This window comes from Elephantulus edwardii, unplaced genomic scaffold (genome assembly GCF_000299155.1).
Source record: "Elephantulus edwardii isolate Elephantulus edwardi_28Jun2011 unplaced genomic scaffold, EleEdw1.0 scaffold00079, whole genome shotgun sequence".
In the NCBI taxonomy this organism is placed as follows: domain Eukaryota; kingdom Metazoa; phylum Chordata; class Mammalia; order Macroscelidea; family Macroscelididae; genus Elephantulus; species Elephantulus edwardii.
In genome coordinates, this window is record NW_006399829.1 from 3,323,425 (window position 1) to 3,340,572 (window position 17,148).

General features: G+C 38.4%; 1 protein-coding gene across 3 annotated transcripts in view; it reads right to left on the minus strand.

The window, feature by feature from the left end:
* Positions 1–7,132: 7,132 nt before the first annotated feature.
* Positions 7,133–17,148, minus strand: part of RICTOR (RPTOR independent companion of MTOR, complex 2) — a 177,652-nt gene continuing 167,636 nt past the window's right edge. For 2 of the 3 annotated variants that reach the window (XM_006889545.1, XM_006889544.1), the window contains 4 exons: positions 13,264–13,419; positions 11,658–11,781; positions 7,855–7,993; positions 7,133–7,743 (listed from right to left, as the gene is read on the minus strand). In XM_006889545.1, the coding sequence (XP_006889607.1) occupies positions 7,669–7,743; positions 7,855–7,993; positions 11,658–11,781; positions 13,264–13,419 (494 nt within the window). In that variant the 3' untranslated portion in view covers positions 7,133–7,668. The remainder of the gene's footprint in view (positions 7,744–7,854; positions 7,994–11,657; positions 11,782–13,263; positions 13,420–17,148) is intronic. The other variant, XM_006889546.1, reaches the window with a different exon arrangement.

Genomic DNA, 17,148 nt, shown 5'->3' on the forward strand with positions numbered 1-17,148 from the left:
ATCTAACATTGGCTATGGTATCGCTAGTGCCATGGCCTCTTCTAAACCCATCTCACATGTCTGACAGTTCTCTGCTGATGTTGTTCAAGTCGATTTTGGATAGTTTTCAGCAGGAACTTATGTGTGATATTAGTAATACTGTTAGATAATTTCCACACTATTGGGTTACCTTTTTTGGGAATAGGAATAAGTATAGATCTTTTCCAGTCAGTTGGCCAGGTTAGTGGTCCTCCAAACTTCTTGGCATAACATGGTTAGCGCATCCAAGGCCACATCTCTTTGCTGAAATATGTCAGTTGGTATTCCATCAATTCCTGGAGTCTTGGGTTTTGTTTTGTTTTTTTTCTCCATTTCTTTCAGAGCACCTTGAACTTCCTCCTTCATCACCATTGCCTCTTGATGTTATTTCAGAAAATTCTTCTGTGCTGAGCAATTCTTTTTGGTATTGTGACTGTGTACTCCTTCTGTCTTCTTTTGATGCTTCCTGGGTGATTCAACATTCTGCCCTCAGCACCCTTACGTACTGCAACTGGAAGAAGTATTGTTCTTCAGTTCCGTCAGTTTAAGAAATGCTGAGCAAGTTTGTTCCTTTTGATTTTCCAATTGAGGCTCTTTGCACATTTCATTATACTACTTTGCTTTGTCTTCTCGAGCTGTCCTTTGAAATCTTCTGTTCAGCTCCTTAACTTGATTTCTTCTCTTTGCTTTGGCTTCTTTGCACATTAGTGCAATATTCAGAGTTTCTTCTGACACCCATCGTGGTCTTTTGTCACATCAGGATTGGAGGAAGACTCTTCGACAACCTGCGTTATGCAGACAGAACCCTGCTTGCTGAAATTGAGAAGAACATGAGGTATTTGCTGCAGGAGATCAAGGCCTGTCGTCTTAAATATGGAATGAAGCTTATCATCAAGAAAACAAAGATTCTCACCCCTGGGATAATTGGCAGCTTCGTGGTAAGATGGAGAAAAGACTGAGACTGTTAACTTTAGCTTGACTGTGGAATCAACACTCTTGGCACCAACAGTCAGTAAAGCAGAAGACAAATTGCACTGGGATAGTATGCTGTCAGGGACCTCTCCAGAGTACTGAAAAGCAGAGTCAGTCTCACGACAAAGATGCACCTGTTCCAGGCCATGGTCTTCACAATTACTTGTTATGCACCAGAAAGCTGGACAGTGACTATGGATGATAGGAGGAGGATCGATGCCTTTGAGTTCTGGTGCTGGAGAATAGTGGTGAACATACTATGGACTTCCAGAATAGGTTTGTCCTGGAGAAGGTGAAGCCAAGTTGTTTCCTGGAGGCGGGGATTTTCAACTTCTGTCTCACATACTTTGGGCACATGGCCAGGAGGGACAAGTTCTTGGTGGAGGACATCATTCTTAAATGTGGAGGGATAGCGCAGGAGAGGAAGACCTAGGATAAGATGGATTGACTCAGTGACTGGAGAAATGAGATTAGGTTTGTCAGAGACTATGAGATTGGCTCTGGATAGGGCATGGTTCAGACCTATTATCCACAGGGTCGCTATGTGTTGTAGGTGACTCAATGGCACATAAAAAACCAAAAACCAAAAAAAACCCAATGGTAATATGAAATGGCTTCTCTAATACTTAAAACATAAGCTGCTACTACAGTAGTTTCTTCATTCATTAGGCAGCAAGGTTTGAATATTTCAGAAGAACATTATTTTTTAAGTATTTTTATACACCAGATATTTTGTCTAGTCCAAGTGCACTGTAAGCATTTTTATACACCAGATATTTAATGAAGTAACTTTTTAAAAGGTCAGCAATGACACTTTTCAACCAAGTTTTGTTGAACATATAAAATAGAAACAAAGGGGGAAATGTTATGTAGAAATATGCATGAAGGCCAAGTATATTTCATAAAGTGAAACATTTTACCATGTTGTTTTACCACCGTCAGAAGTGACCCACAGCTGACCCTCCAGTCAGTTTTCAGAGGCAGTTAATTGCTTGGGAGGTGACTGCTCCTCTATGTCCCATGGAGTGGCTGGTGGACTTGAGCGCAGTTTCTTATTGCGAGGCCATCAGAGCTCCCTAATTAATAAATTATAATAGACCCTAGTTTTGGCACTGAATTTTATTCTCCAGTGGTATTTTCTTTTGCCACTATGTGGCTATAGGGTAATAAGAAATCAAGTAACTGTTATCTTAGAAAAGACATAGCCTTCATCCTTCATTATCTTCCTATATATATATTACAGTAAATGTCCAAGAAATTCACAACTGTTCTAAAGATAGGCCCATCTTCCCAAGAGAATTTAAAGCATTTAACAAAGTCTCCTAAAAATTACCTCTGTTGAAAAATCACAGCGATATGTAATTCAAATCAAGATCATAGGGCTACTGACCGTATGTAGTTTTTCAATATGGCTTTCCTAGCCATTGTTTGATTATGCCATGTAGGTGGGTGGGAATATGCTGCTAGGGTGTGTTAACCTATCCACGATGGGGATGGCTATCTACCAATCCACAAGAGGACTGACTAGTTTAGCCATTAAACTTAGCAACCCAGCAACAGCAGGAGACACCTTTCCTGACTAGTGAAAAAGCAGCAGCACCTCCAGATGCCTTTCCCATCAGATCCTAACACTGGCCTAGGTGGTTATAAAAGGAGGGAAAGTAACTGAAACTGATTTCTGTGTGCTTGTAGCATGAGAATTAGTATCAAACAATATGGGGGGGGGGGAGGATGTAGGATGCCCTTCTGAAATCAGACATTCTTGTACAGCTACACCTATGGTGGCAGCAGCCACGGTTGAACTAGAAATCTGATGTGAGATGAGATCTTGGGACTGCTACACCATTGGAATTGGAAATAAGAGTCATTGCCCAAGTTTGCTGGACAAACAAGTGTGGGCATCCATAATTCCCAGGACTGAGAACTTTTGTAACTGGCTAAGACTGGGAGCAGGAGGTGGGGATCATCAATGTTGGCAGGACAGAGAGCTTTGTAACAATGACCTAAAGCCATGAGACTGAAGGCTGAGGTGCCTGTGAGCACATTTCAGAAGCTGTCTTGACTGTATTCTAGTACTTACCAGGATGATAGCTTTCAAGTTCCCCAATATGGTTCTGTGTGGTCTGTGTGAGCTGTCACATCAGATTTTGGACAGAGCAAAATAGTAGAAGGGGTGCTGGGATGAGTAGAAAAGGGTGTGGGCAGGTGGGGGACACATCTGACCTCATGGAAACGGATTTTGTGTTACAGATGCTGTTGACAGGGACAATTCTCCTTTGTGAAGTCAATAAAGGTCAGCCCTTGCTCTTTTTACAGTGTTGCATTTTAAAATTTAAAAACAACAATAACTCAAGTTTAAGAATTTTAAGTACATTTTATTAACAATGTATCCCTTTGATAAGATTATGCTTGGGAGGCTTTTAATGCCCTTGACATAAACTGTACACACTGTACAAACCAAGAAAACCACAAAAAAAAATCAAGGTGAGAAAAACATCTGGGGACAATTCGTATTTAAATTATACACAACTCAATGAAATAGTCTTACAGAAAATATATAAATACTTTCTTTCTATGTTACAGTTATACAATATAAATCAGATTTCAATGTCTTTTCAGTGACCTACATACACCAGAACCTCCAAATACTTAGCAGCAGTTACAAAATAAAAAAAGATGTTAGGTTAGGGGCAGTAAGTCTGAGGTTCTCTCACATCCCCTCCCTCACCATCCATCCTGCAATGCAGCGTCAGGGTTCTGACAGGCCAGTGATGGAACACTGTCAACTCTATCTATGAACATGTAAAAATTTCCATTTGTTTTTTCTCCCTACCCTAACTCTTTGCATTTTGTGCTAAATCAACCTATTTAGTGGCAAAATTGCAGGGTATGCTATTCTGGGGCATACCTATCTATCAACTGAAATAGTTTATAAAGAAAGTCTAACAAAATGTGCAATTTATGAGTTATGTGACACTGCTGTCCACCTAACATTACAAAAATATTCCAAAGAGGGAAATCCACATTCTAGGTGAGTCACAGAAACCTAGTATGAATGAAAAATACCCTGGGAGCCTGGAACTAAAGGAAAAGAAGAAATCTTGGAAAGAGTCTGATTCCAGTGTTGTTCATAAGCATTGCTATTTCATTTCACTGGTGTGCTCTCACAATGAATTCACTGTAGGGAGACTCATGAACTGAGGAAAATAAGAAGGTATTGTGTGTATGGGGTGGTAATGATAACCTTCCACAAACTTTCATTTTGAAGTATCTGAAATGTTTTCATTTTATACAACTCTTCTTTTGAAAGTCTCTCTTGTCTCTTTCCTAGATTTTAATGGATTGGGAGTATGAGACAAAACTGGAAGCACAGGACCAAGAGGAAAAGGAAACTTTACTTCCAAAAGAAATTTCCCAAGGTAGTGCACAAGCTAACCTGCACACAAATAATTAGCACCTCACTCTAACCATGCAAAAATAATTGCAGTTGTAATCGGAATGAGATTTGATTTTTATTGCTTAATGATCTGTGCTTAAATGTGGGGATAAAAGGCATCCTCTGAATGGAATAAAATAAAATTTTGTATAAATAGCAGTAGATAAATCTAAGAAAGCATGGACACCTCACAGCAGAATATTCTAGAGTGTGCCATGCCCTGACTCCTTACTTGTTTTCTCAAGCTCTGGATAAAGAGACTCCACTTCAAAAAGATCTGTGTACATAAATCATGTCAAAGTAACAAGTATAACAATGTATATACCTCCAAAGAGCTTCTGACTTACAGAAAGTCCTTGTGCTACCAATCCTTGTTAGAAAAATGTTAATTAGGGAAAACAGACTCCCCCCCCACCCCAATCTACCTAAGCATAAAAGAAATAAAAGTGTAAGAAATTTTAGACCACCTTATAAATACTAAATTTCTAATTTTCTTATTTGTCAGTATTTACTTAGTAAGTGAAGCTGAAATCTGTTCTTGAAAATAAAAATTCAATTAGAAATGACAATTCACTTTACAGTTAGAAATTCACAGTTTACAATCAGTACATCTGCCCAAACTCCTCTGAATTATTCAGTAATTATCCATAGTACAAATTTATAGAGACTAATTCTAAACTCTTGAAAAACTACAGCATTGGCATTATTTTGGTATTCTACAGCCTGATAATATCTATTATTTATAAATAATTTGATTACTTATTACCACTGATATCATTCCTAACCTTTTCTGCTATAATTTAATATTTTTAAACATTTAAATTACTCGCTTGGCACTGCATGTGAGCATTTTTTTTCATCATAAAATGTCTATTTTTATACAAACAAGTACTCAAAGAAAATGTATCAGACCTGTCAATGAAACCAAGGATAGACCAAATAGTACTATAATTTAAGTACAGATATCTGATATTCTTAGTTTAACCACAAAGCTCTGAGTCTCACCCAAACTAAGTGCTATGGGCAGATAATATGATGTATGAATATATTCCAAAGTAACCAAGTAAGAGTAACTACGCTTTAATCTTAGGGAGGATCACAGGGGTGGGATTCAGGGATGGGAATGGTGGTATGTGTCTAAACAAATGCCTGGTTACTTTAGAGGGATTAAACCACAGATTTAATATTCTCTATTAACTGAGGTAGTGTTTAAAATGAGTGTCATATGTTAATCCCATTGTGTAAATACTACTACATTACTTCCTTTGGAGTTTTGAACCACTATTTGGTCTAGCATCTCTGACATTTGAATTCTCTGAAAAGGAAGTTTCATTAACCTAGACCAAAGACCAAGTTGACAGGCAACCTTCTTAGAAGTACTATTAACATTTAAATAAACACTGGGGTTTAGGGATAAACTCAAGATTTAAAAACAAAAACAGAAACAAAAATAACAACAAATAAACCTTTTGTCTTCAATTGGGCTTTATGAGAGAAAATCTGAAGAACCACTTATTAACATAAAGCAGCAGCTTACAGCCCTTCTCTGCTTTGCTAGAATGTAAGTTGCTACACAGTGCACATAAGAACGATTCACTGAAGTGCAGTCAGAGAGGTGTTAGGAAGTGAGATGAAATGCTTCATCCCAACAGGAACTTTCAGTGCCAGGAAATTAATTAAAAAAAAAAAAAGCACATCTCTGAGAGTTATGTTTCCTATTTCACAGGGTTTTTTACAGAGATCTCAAAGAACAAAGCCTTTATAAAAAGGCTTTGCAACATGGGAGAACAATCAATGGGCTAAGACTGTGTCAAAGCTGACATGTAATTGTAAAAAATGATATACACAAATGAAATTAAAAAAGGGTCTTAATCAGTCCAGCTGGAAATGTTTTCTACTTACATACAGATCTCAAAAAAGATATTCTTTTCATTTACAAGCAATCTAATAATGATGGCCATGCTGTTTCTTATATACAAATTTGCATATGTTAATTCCTGTAAAAATTTCCAAATATGTTTAGACATATACAAATGAAAGCAAACAGAAAAACTCTGCCCTCATCAACTAAACAATTTCACAAATGTGATAAAGGCAATTACTTTACTTATAAACTAATTTTTTACTGCATTTAATTTGTGCAAAACAACAATACTGGTATAAAAATTAAATTACTGCTTCTTTAAATTTGGTGTGTAAGGCTTTTCACTACAATTTTTAAATGTAATAAGAAGTTATATCAGTGATTTTTTTAAAAAGAAAACATGGCTCTTATTTTCTCATGGAATGTGTAAATGGTGGGCAAACTTACCTTAAGAGATCCACAACTTATTTAACGCTTTCTTTTGCTTCCAATCTAAATTAATTTACTAGTGCTTGCTCAAGTTTCATTTAAAGTAAAGATATGGGAAGTTCATGAAAACAGAAATCCACTGAAAACACACACACTCCATAAATGGAAAAAATTGTCAATTGGGTAATAACATAATTTGCTGAATTTAATCAGAAACTGTAGTGAAAAACCTTAACTGGTTCAAATAGCCTATCACAACATATCACAACAAAGTTGAAGGGATGGAAAACAAGTAGGAACCTTAATGTAATCCTAGTAACATAAAAATAACTTAAAAGTCCCAAAGAGTTGAGGTTCTCCTCTCACTGAGGTTATAAACCTCTGAAGTAGTGTTACCAACATTAAGAAAAATATGGAAGGGCCAGAGATGGCCCTTAAATACCAGCAGTTAGCACACACCCATTGTACTACAGGATGCAGCCTCAGAGATAGAGTCCTGGTTTCCATAAACTAGTTAACAAACAAGGCATCTTTACATTTACTCTAAAAAGAGAATTCAGAATTGACTTTGTGAGGGTACTTCTGAATATCCTATTGTTGTCCACTTTCTTTATGCTCTTAAAAAAAAAAGTAAGAAACCTATGTAAGTATTCAGTGCTTGGCTCTCGCATACGACGAGAAACTCATACATCTGTGGTAACCAGTAATGAACGTTCCCCTCTCCACTCCCATTCCCACCCCGAGGGCTCAGTGGGGAAGAGGAGGAGGTTGTTTGGTTGGGGAAGCCAGCAGTTCCAACTGTCCATGGACCAGAAGTGCTAGAACAGTGTACAGAAGATACTCCTGTCTTTGCTGCCTAGTCACTCAGCATTTTCTGAGGCTTTTGAGGAAATCCACATATATAAATATATATATGTAGGATAGACCTATATACATCATAAACATGAGGTCAGGATTCAGCAGATGTATCAACTATATGTTGCTTTGGTGGTGTTGCCAGGACAGCCTCTGCTTCTTCATGCAACTAGGAAAGAGAGGATAAACACTTACTGTTTCACATCAATATGACCTCCCTTTTAATTCAAATTCAGAATGAATCTTGAAAGACAAATTAGAGAAGCACAAATCTCCTTACTTGTAAAAACTGTACATCTTGAAATAATTCTTGTATAAACCTCCGGCAAGGCAGTCGAAATGTGCAGTGTGACAGCAAATGGGAAACCTCAGAGTAGAGGCATATGTCATCAAATGTTTGGGGATACTTCTCCTTAATTCTAAAACACAAGAAAATACTTATGTAATAATATTGATAATCAAGATTCATCCACTTTTCTTCCAAAGAATCACCTACTTTCTTAAATAATTTTCCCTCCAGATAATAATTAAACTTTATACGAGGGAGTGGAATCAACATAAAATATGAAATATTCTTGCTTTTCCTTTAAATGAGACATTTTAAGTTTGAAGTTATTTCTTTTCAAATCCTATGATTGTTTTATATAACATGAATGAAAATGAATGCTTCGGGAAGTTAAAAATATTTTCAATGGCATAAGAAACTAAAATCTATGATGTAGACTAAATCAATGGCAGTGAGTATGAGACTTCTGAACATAAGTCAAATGTTTTCCAAGTGATGTTTGAAAACAGAAGTTGTTGTGGTTTTGTTTTGTTTTTTTTTTTAATTAGAAGAAGTTATAAATGTCCTTGGTGGATATTATTTCAGAGTATGTTTGCACACTACAAACCACAGTTGTGGACCTAAACAGCACTAGCAGATTCAGCTGTGAGGCTATGTAGAGGGGAGACAGGATGAGGGCCCTGTGGAAATAAGGGGCTGAAGAAGAACTTTGGCATCTGCATTCCTACTGTTTCAAGTTAAGTTTCAGTCTAAATTTTCTTTAACATTGTTGCTATGATTTAGAAAAAGAAAACCATACATCTTATCTTCAGAAAGAAAAAGATCTTATGTCAAGAAATTAACAAGTTTTATAATTCCTTAAATACCTTAGTCTTCCTTCAATATTTTAGTCTTATAAAAATTTATTAATTGGGGAAAAAAGATAGCTTTCTAAAATTTAAAGAAGAAGGATCTTACAGTCATATTCTCAACTACAGGCTTGCCAGGGGCACAAGACAGCACAAGGCATTCCTTCATACTTGTGGAATAAATGGAAGATCAACCGTTTCACAAAAGAGAACTACAATCTGCCTATTATTTACAAGAAGAGTTCTTAAAATGCAAACTTACAGTGAAAATACAACTCTATTGATAAATGGGTAAGTAAGTAGAATAAACTGACATGGAATGTGGATAACAAAACCAAAAACTTTTTCGTCTTTAACTCCTCTAATTTACCGTACCGATGAACATTTTCCCTAATTTAAACCATGCAACATTCCTTTGTTCTGTCTGGTCAACACATTTTCCTGTAAAGCTTTTGCCTGGGCATGATTAACTGTTCTGGGATTCCATCCTTCTCGATGGGATTCATAATCTGTTACAATCCACACAGTAATATTCCTTTGTGTAGTCAATAAAACACAAGCAAGTATTTTTCTAGTATTCTCTGCTTTAAGTCAAGATGCATCTGACATTAGCAATGATATCCCTTATTCTATAGCCTCTTAAATGGAGCTTGAGTTTCTGGCAGTTTCCATTTTATGTACTGTTATGGCCATTTTAAATAATCTTCAGGAGTATGTTACTCCATACTACTTTATATTACGATATTAATCATTAACATTTTTATAATTAACTTCTTATAATTTTCATAATCTGTTTCTTGTTGCTTAAAAATGAAAAGAAATATGGATTGATTCCAATCAAGTTGGCCATGTAGCTGTTCTTCAAACTTCATGACAGAGACTAGTGAGCATATCCAAGGCTGCACTTGTTTACTCAAACACCTCAAGTGACATTTTATCAGTTTCTGAGGCCTGATTTTTTGTAAATGCCTTCAGTGAAACTTGGACTTCTTCTTTCAGTACTATAGTTCTGAAATGATTTAGTGGACCAATTGTTTCTGATTCAGTGACTCTGTATTTCTTCCATTTCCCCCCTCTCCCCATACTTTCAGGATTATCTAAGATTTTGCAAAAAAAATCCTTCTGTGCTGAAAGTTAAGGCTTGAATTTACTCTTCAAGTTTTCCAGCTTGAGAAATACTGAGCATGTTCTTCCTTTGTTTTCTAACTTCAGTTCCCTACATATTTTGTTATAATACTTCTCTTTATCTTATCAAGCTTCCTTTTGAGACCTTCTCTTTATCTCTTACTTCAGTATTTCTTCCCATTTTTGCCTGTGTTCTACTGCAAATATTAGTATGTTTTCTGACATCCATTCTGGTCTTTTTATCTTGTCTTTGAAGAGACCTTTTGCTTTCATCATGAGTTGTTTGGTTTTTTTTTAAATGTACTTTATTCACAAAATTTGAATACACTATTTTCAAGAACAAATTCTTTCAAATTCCCTCATCCTCCCACCCATCAAATTGTACAACCCCATGATTAATTCTCCCCCTTTCCCTGCACACCCTCATCCCTCTGCTTCCAGACTCTTCCATTCCCCTTGGATCCTTATACTCATTCTACAATAATGCTTTTATACAATATTTATCCTTGTAGGATTGAGTTAGTTCACTCAGCATATGCTCTCCAGTCCCTTTCAAGTTAGATAATAATTTACAAAATCATTGCCCCTGCATGCAGCATAGTATTCCACTATAATTTCTCATTCCATTTGTTTGTCACTGGATATTTGGGCTGTTTGCATGTTCTTGCGATGGTGAATAATGCTGCTAAGAACACTGTATGTATAAATCTCAGTTTGTGCCTCAGTTCTCGTTTTCTTAGGGTATATTCCAAGTAGTGGAATTTCTATTTTCAGCTTTTTGAGGAAGCGTGTAAATGCCTTCCAGAATGGTTGCACCATTTCACAATCACACCAACCAATGTTTAAGAGTTCCTTTCTCGTCACATCCTCTCCAACATCTATTACTTGCTGCCCTGTTAAACTTTGCCACTGTTACGGGAGTAAGGTGGTACCTCACACCATACACAAAAATCAACTCAAGGTGGATCAGAGACCTAGGAGTATAAAGACCAAAACCATAACATTCATAAGAGATAAAACTGAGATCAAGCTTAGAAGCACTACTCCAAGGTATAGAGAGACTGTCAAATACAATTAGAAATGCACAATCTAAAGAGAATAAAATTGATACATGGGACTTTCTAAAGACTAAATCCATGTGTGCTTCAAAAACTTTTTCCAACAGGGTGAAAAGAAAACCTACAGACTGGGAACAAACATGTGATAATACCATCTCAGACAAGAGTCTTATAACAAAAGTTTACAGAATACTCCTGGGCCTCCACAAGAAAGACTGATAACCCAATTACAAAATGGGCAAAAGACACGGAAAGAAATTTTCACAGAGGAAGATATTCGAATGGCAAACAGACACGTGAAGAAATGCCCCAAATCACCAGCAGTAAGAGAGATGCAATCAAAACCACAATGAGGTACCATCATCATGAGTTGTTAGGTATTACAGCGACTGTGAATTACCATTACAAAGTAAAACATAAAAAGATGAATTTAAAAACTAAGTATTAAATATCTAAATCAATATTAAATATTAAATATAAACAAGTTTTAATAAAAATACTATTTTTCAATAAGTAAAAAGTGTGGCAAAGTACTATATTGTTTGTAAACACCTTTGAAGTCTAGTTTAACAGAAGATTGCTAGATTTCCCTCTCTGCTTCTACATTTAATCTACAGCTATCTATATTGCTTTATCTGACGTATATAAAGAAAATCTAGCCTCAAGCATATAAGCAGTTGAAAACTGCAGTTGATATAATTTTAACTTTTGATGTATAACAAGGATCATTCACACCTAAAAGAGACAAAGGAATATTTAAACTCACGTTAAAAGTCCAGTTTCATGACATTTGGTTGAAACGGAACTACTTAAATTAACGACTAATCTTAGAACTTCTTTTCGAAGAAGAATACGGCACATTGGAGTATCATCTGGAATCGTTTTAACACCTGGGAGAAGAAAAGATTCAGTTAATAATCACAGACCATATGATTGTAACTCATGCAATAAGTGTTAAAACCTCACCTAGGTAAGTCGTGGTATTAGAGATATTATGGCTGATGTTAGATGGATCTTGGCTGAAAGCAGGGAATACCAGAGGAATGTCTATCTGTGTTTCATTGACTATGCAAAGGCATTTGACTGTGTAGATCATAACAAACTGTGGCTGACTCTGAGAAGAATGGGAATCCCAGAACACTTGATCGTTCTAATGCGAAACTTATACTTGGACCAGGAGGCAGTCGCCAGAACAGAGCCAGGGAACACTGCATGGTTCAAAATGGGGAAGGCCGTACGCCAGGGATGTATCCTGTATCTCCATACCTTTTCAACCTATATGCAGAACAGATTATCCGGGAGGCTGGGCTCTATGAGGAGAAATGTGGGGTCAAGATTGGTGGACGATTTATCAACAACCTGCGTTATGTGGATGACACAACCCTGCTTGCTGAAACTGAGGAGGACCTGAAGCACCTGCTACAGAGTGTCAAGGACTGCAGCCTACAATATGGATTGAGGCTCAATGTCAGGAAGACAAAGATTCTCACCACTGGACCAATTGGCAGCATCAGGATGGATGGTGAAGAGATTGAGATTGTACACAGCTTTAGTTTGCTTGGCTCCATAGTCAACAGTCTTGGCACCAGCAGCCAGGAAATTAAAAGGTGCATTGCCACGGGAAAGTCTGCTATTAGGGACCTCTCCAAAGTACTGAAGAGCAATGGTGTCTCTCTGGAGACTAAGGTGCGTCTGATACAGGCTTTGGTCTTCCCAATCACTTGTTATGAATCAGAGAGTTGGACAATGATCAAGGAGGATAGAAGGAGAATTGATGCCTTTGAGCTGTGGTGCTGGAGAAGAGTATTAAGAATACCATGGACTGCTAGGAACACAAACAGATTTGTCCTGGAAAGGGTTAAACCGGGTAGCTCCTTGGAAGCAAGGATTCTGAGGCTCCGTCTAGCATACTTTGGACATGTTGTGAGGAGAGACCGGTCCTTAGAGAGGGACATCATGCTTCTCAGGGTGGAGGGACAGCGCAGAAGAGGAAGGCCCTCTATGAGGTGGATTGATTCAGTGACTGGGATAATTGGGATGGGAGTGTCAGAGACAGTGCGATTGGCACAGGACAGAGAGGAGTTTAGGACTGTTGTACATAGGGTCGCTATGAGTTGCAAGCGACTCGACGGCACATAACAACAACAAACAACAGGTAAAGATATAACACTTAGACTTAAACACATTCTGCAAGTCATTTGGAGAGGAAAACTTTAAGGATAGCACACAGCGAAGAAGGTAGATGACAGCTGTTGATAGAGGGGCAACAAGCTGACTGGTCCAAGTTCTCTGACAGCTTTGCTCTGTCGTATTTATAAAAGTGACAAGTGTACTTTTAAATTGACAGTGTGTAGATTTGTATCTGAACTCACCTAAGAGCAATTCTGTGCTTTTGGTGCTGCTGGCTGAGCCTTCTTGGGATACCCCATCACTGCATCCAGAAATCCCCGAAAACTTAGAAGGAACCACTTCCAAGGGGTTATGAATGGTCTGTTCACACCAATCAGAATATGGAATGTCTTGAAGGTCTGAAGAAAAAGTATATCATCATCTTAAGTATCAATGTTTAATTCTTATACTAGCATCACATCCTAGAGAGATGATATTTCTAACTGCTTTCCAATTTTCAACAATTACTTCTTATGATGAAGACTTTCAGAGGAAATCAGAACTAATTCCAGAAGATAAAATGCTAAATTCTAAAGGTACCTTTAAAGAAAAGTTTATTTTCCTCCTTAAAAAAACCAATATAGCAATGTTCTTATGTGGCATCTAGTCGCTTGCAACTCATAGCAACCCTATGTACATGAGTCCTCAACGCTGCTCTATCCTGTGCCAATCTCACCGCCTTGGATACGCTCATTCCCACCACCGCAATCACAGAATTGACCCATTTCATCGAGCGTCTTCCTCTCTTGTGCTGTCCCTCCACTCTACCTAAGATGATGTCCCTCTCCAAAGACTGATCCCTCCTTGCAACATGCCCAAAGGATGTCAGATGAAGCTTCAGAATCCTTGACTCCAAGGAGCAGCCCAGCTTTACCCTCTCCTGGACAAACCTGTTTGTTCTCCTAGTAGTCCATGATATATTCAACACTCTTCTCCAGCACCACAGCTCAAAGGCATCAATTCTCTTTCTATCATCCCTGTTCACTGTTCAACTCTCTGATGCATACCATGTAATTGTGAAGACTACAGCCCGGATAAGGCACCCCTTGGTCTCCAGCCTGACGTCATTGCTCTTCAGTACTCTTGAGAGGTCCCTAACAGCTGACTTTCCCAAAGCAATTTGTCTCTTATTTCCTGGCTGCTGGTACCAAGAATGTTGACTGTGGAGCCAAGGAAACTAAACTGTTAACTATCTCAGTCTCTTCACCATCCATACTGATGCTGCCAATTGGCCCAGTGGTATGAATCTCTGTTTTCTCGATGTTGAGCTTCAATCCATATTTAAGGCTGCAGTCCTTAACCCTCTGCAGCAAGGGCTTCGGGTCCTCAGTTTTAGCAAGCAGGTCTGTGTCATCTGCATAACATAGGTTGCTGATGACTCTTCCACCAATCTTGATGCCACATTCCTCCTCGTACAGCCCAGCATCTCAGATGATCCGTTCTGCATACAGATTGAAAAGGTATGGAGACAAAATACATCCCTGACAGACCCCCTTCCTGATTCTGAACCATGTAGTATCTCCTTGCTCTGTCCTGATGACTGTCTCTTGGTCCAAGTCTAGGTTTCACATGAGCACAATAAAATGTTCTGGGATTCCCATTCCTCTCAGAGTCAGCCATAGCTGTTGTGATCCACAAAGTCAAAAGCCTTTCCATAGTCAATGAAGCACAGACAGACATTCCTCTGGTAATCTCTGCTTTCTGCCAACATCCATCTAACATTAGCTATAACATCCCTAGTACCACAACCTCTTCTAAATCCAGGCTGCACATCTGGCAGTTCTCTGTTGACATACTGCTCCAATCGTTTTTGGATTAATTTTCAGCAGTATCTTGCTTGCATGTGATATTAATGATATTGTTTGATAATTTCTGCACTCTGTTGGGTCACCTTTCTTTGGAATGGGAACAAATATTGATCTTTTAAAGTCAGTTGGCCAGGTGGCTGTCCTCCAGATTTCTTGGCACAACTTAGTGAGCACATCCAGGGCAGCGTTTGTTTGTTGAAATATGTCAATTGGTATGCTGCCAACTCCTGGAGCCTTGTTTTTTGCCAATTCCCTTCAGAGCAATTTGAACTTCCTCCTGCTCATGTGTTATTTCATGAAATTCTTCTATGTCAGCCAATTCTTTCTGATACAGTGACTCTGTGTACTCCTTCCATCTTTTTTTAATGCTTCCTGGATCATTTAACATTCTACCCAAAGTATCCTTAAGTATTGCAACCCATGGCTTGAATTTGTTTTTCAGCTCCTTCAGCTTAAGAAACATTGTGTGAGTTCGGCCCTTTTGATTTTCTGACTCCAGCTCTCTGCACATTTCATTATAATATCTTGCTCTGTCGTCCCAAGTTCCCTTTTGAAATTTTCCGTTCAGCTCTTTCATTTCTTGGTTTCTTCTTTTAGCTTTGGCATCTCGGTGCTCTAATGCAATATTCAGAGTCTCATCTGACACCCCTCTTGGTCTATTTAAAAAATCAAATAAGGATGCGTACAGAATAAAAATTACCTAAACTACCACCTCTATCTATGAGCACTTGATTCTGTTTATGCAAAAGGACAAGGAAGCAGTCCTAGGAACAGATCAAGGAAACACTGGATGGTTCAAAACTGGGAAGGGTGTGTGTCAAGAATGTGTCCTATCTCCATATCTTTTCAATCTATATGTGGAACAGATTATCCGGGAGGCCAAGCTCTATGTGGAGAAGTGGCACCAGGATTGGAGGTAGACTCATCAACAATGTGCATTATGCATCTGACACAATCCCGCTTGCTCAAACTGAGGACTTAAAGCGCTTGCTGTAGAAGATCAAGGACTACAGTAAGAAAACAAAGATTCTCACCATTGGGTGAAGAAATTGAGATTGTTAACAGCTTCCATTTGCTTGGCTCTATAATCAATACTCTTGGTACCAGCAGCCAGGAAATGAAAAGACAGCTTGCACTGAGAAAGTCTGCTGTCAGAGACCTCTCCAAAGTACTAAAGAGCAATGATATCAGTCTGGAGACTAAGGTGCACCTTATACACAGGTCATGGTCTTTGCCATTACTTGCTATGCATCAGAGAGCTGGACAATAACTAGGGATGACAGAAAGAGAGTTGTTGCCTTTGGGCTGTGGTGCTGGAGAAAAGTACTGAATGTACCATGGACTGCTAGGAGAACAAACAAATTCATCCTGGAGAAGGTAAAGCCAGGCTGCTCCAAGGATTCTGAAGCTTTGTCTGACATACTTTGGACTTGCTGCAAGGCGGGATCAGTCCTTGGAGAGGGACGTCATGCTTGGGAGGGTGGAGGAACAGATCAGGGAGGAAGTCCCTCGATTAGATGAACTCATTCAGTCACTGGGGTAAGGGGGGATAAATGTGTTGAAGACAATAGGATTGGCAAGGGATAAAGCAGTGTTTAGGGCTGTTGTACATAGGGTCGTTATGAGTCACAGGCAACTTGATGGCACAGAACAACAACCACCACTTCTACTAAATTTACCTTTCAAATGGTAAATATTCTTAAATGTTTTATTTGTTGTTGTCATCGATTCAAATTCAACCCACAGCGATCCTATGAACAACAGATCTGAACCCTGTCTTATTTTATACCATCTTCACATTTCACACTAGAGCCCACTGTGGCAGTCACTGTGTTAATCCACCTAGTTGAGGGTCTTTCTCTCCTTTGATGATTCTCTGCATTTCTGATCATCATGTCCCTAAGGAACAGCCCCTCCCATCAACATGCCTAAGGATGTGACGTGAAGCTGTATCATCTTTGTGTCCATAAAGCACTCTGGCTAAGATATATCTGTTCATTGTCTTGGCCATCCATGGGATGCTCAGTGCTATTCTCCAACACCACAGCTCAAAGGCTTTAAATCCTTTTCTGGCATCCGTCTTCACTTTTCAGCTCTGAGATTCATAGCAAGTCATTGGAAAACTCACAGCTTGAATCATCTTAGTCTTGAAACATCTTAGTCCTCAAAGTGACATCATTATGCCTCAATAATTTGAAGGAATTAAAAAAAATCTAATAAATATTAGACTTATCTAACTGCAGATAATTTTTCCCTAGCTGTACACACACACACACACAC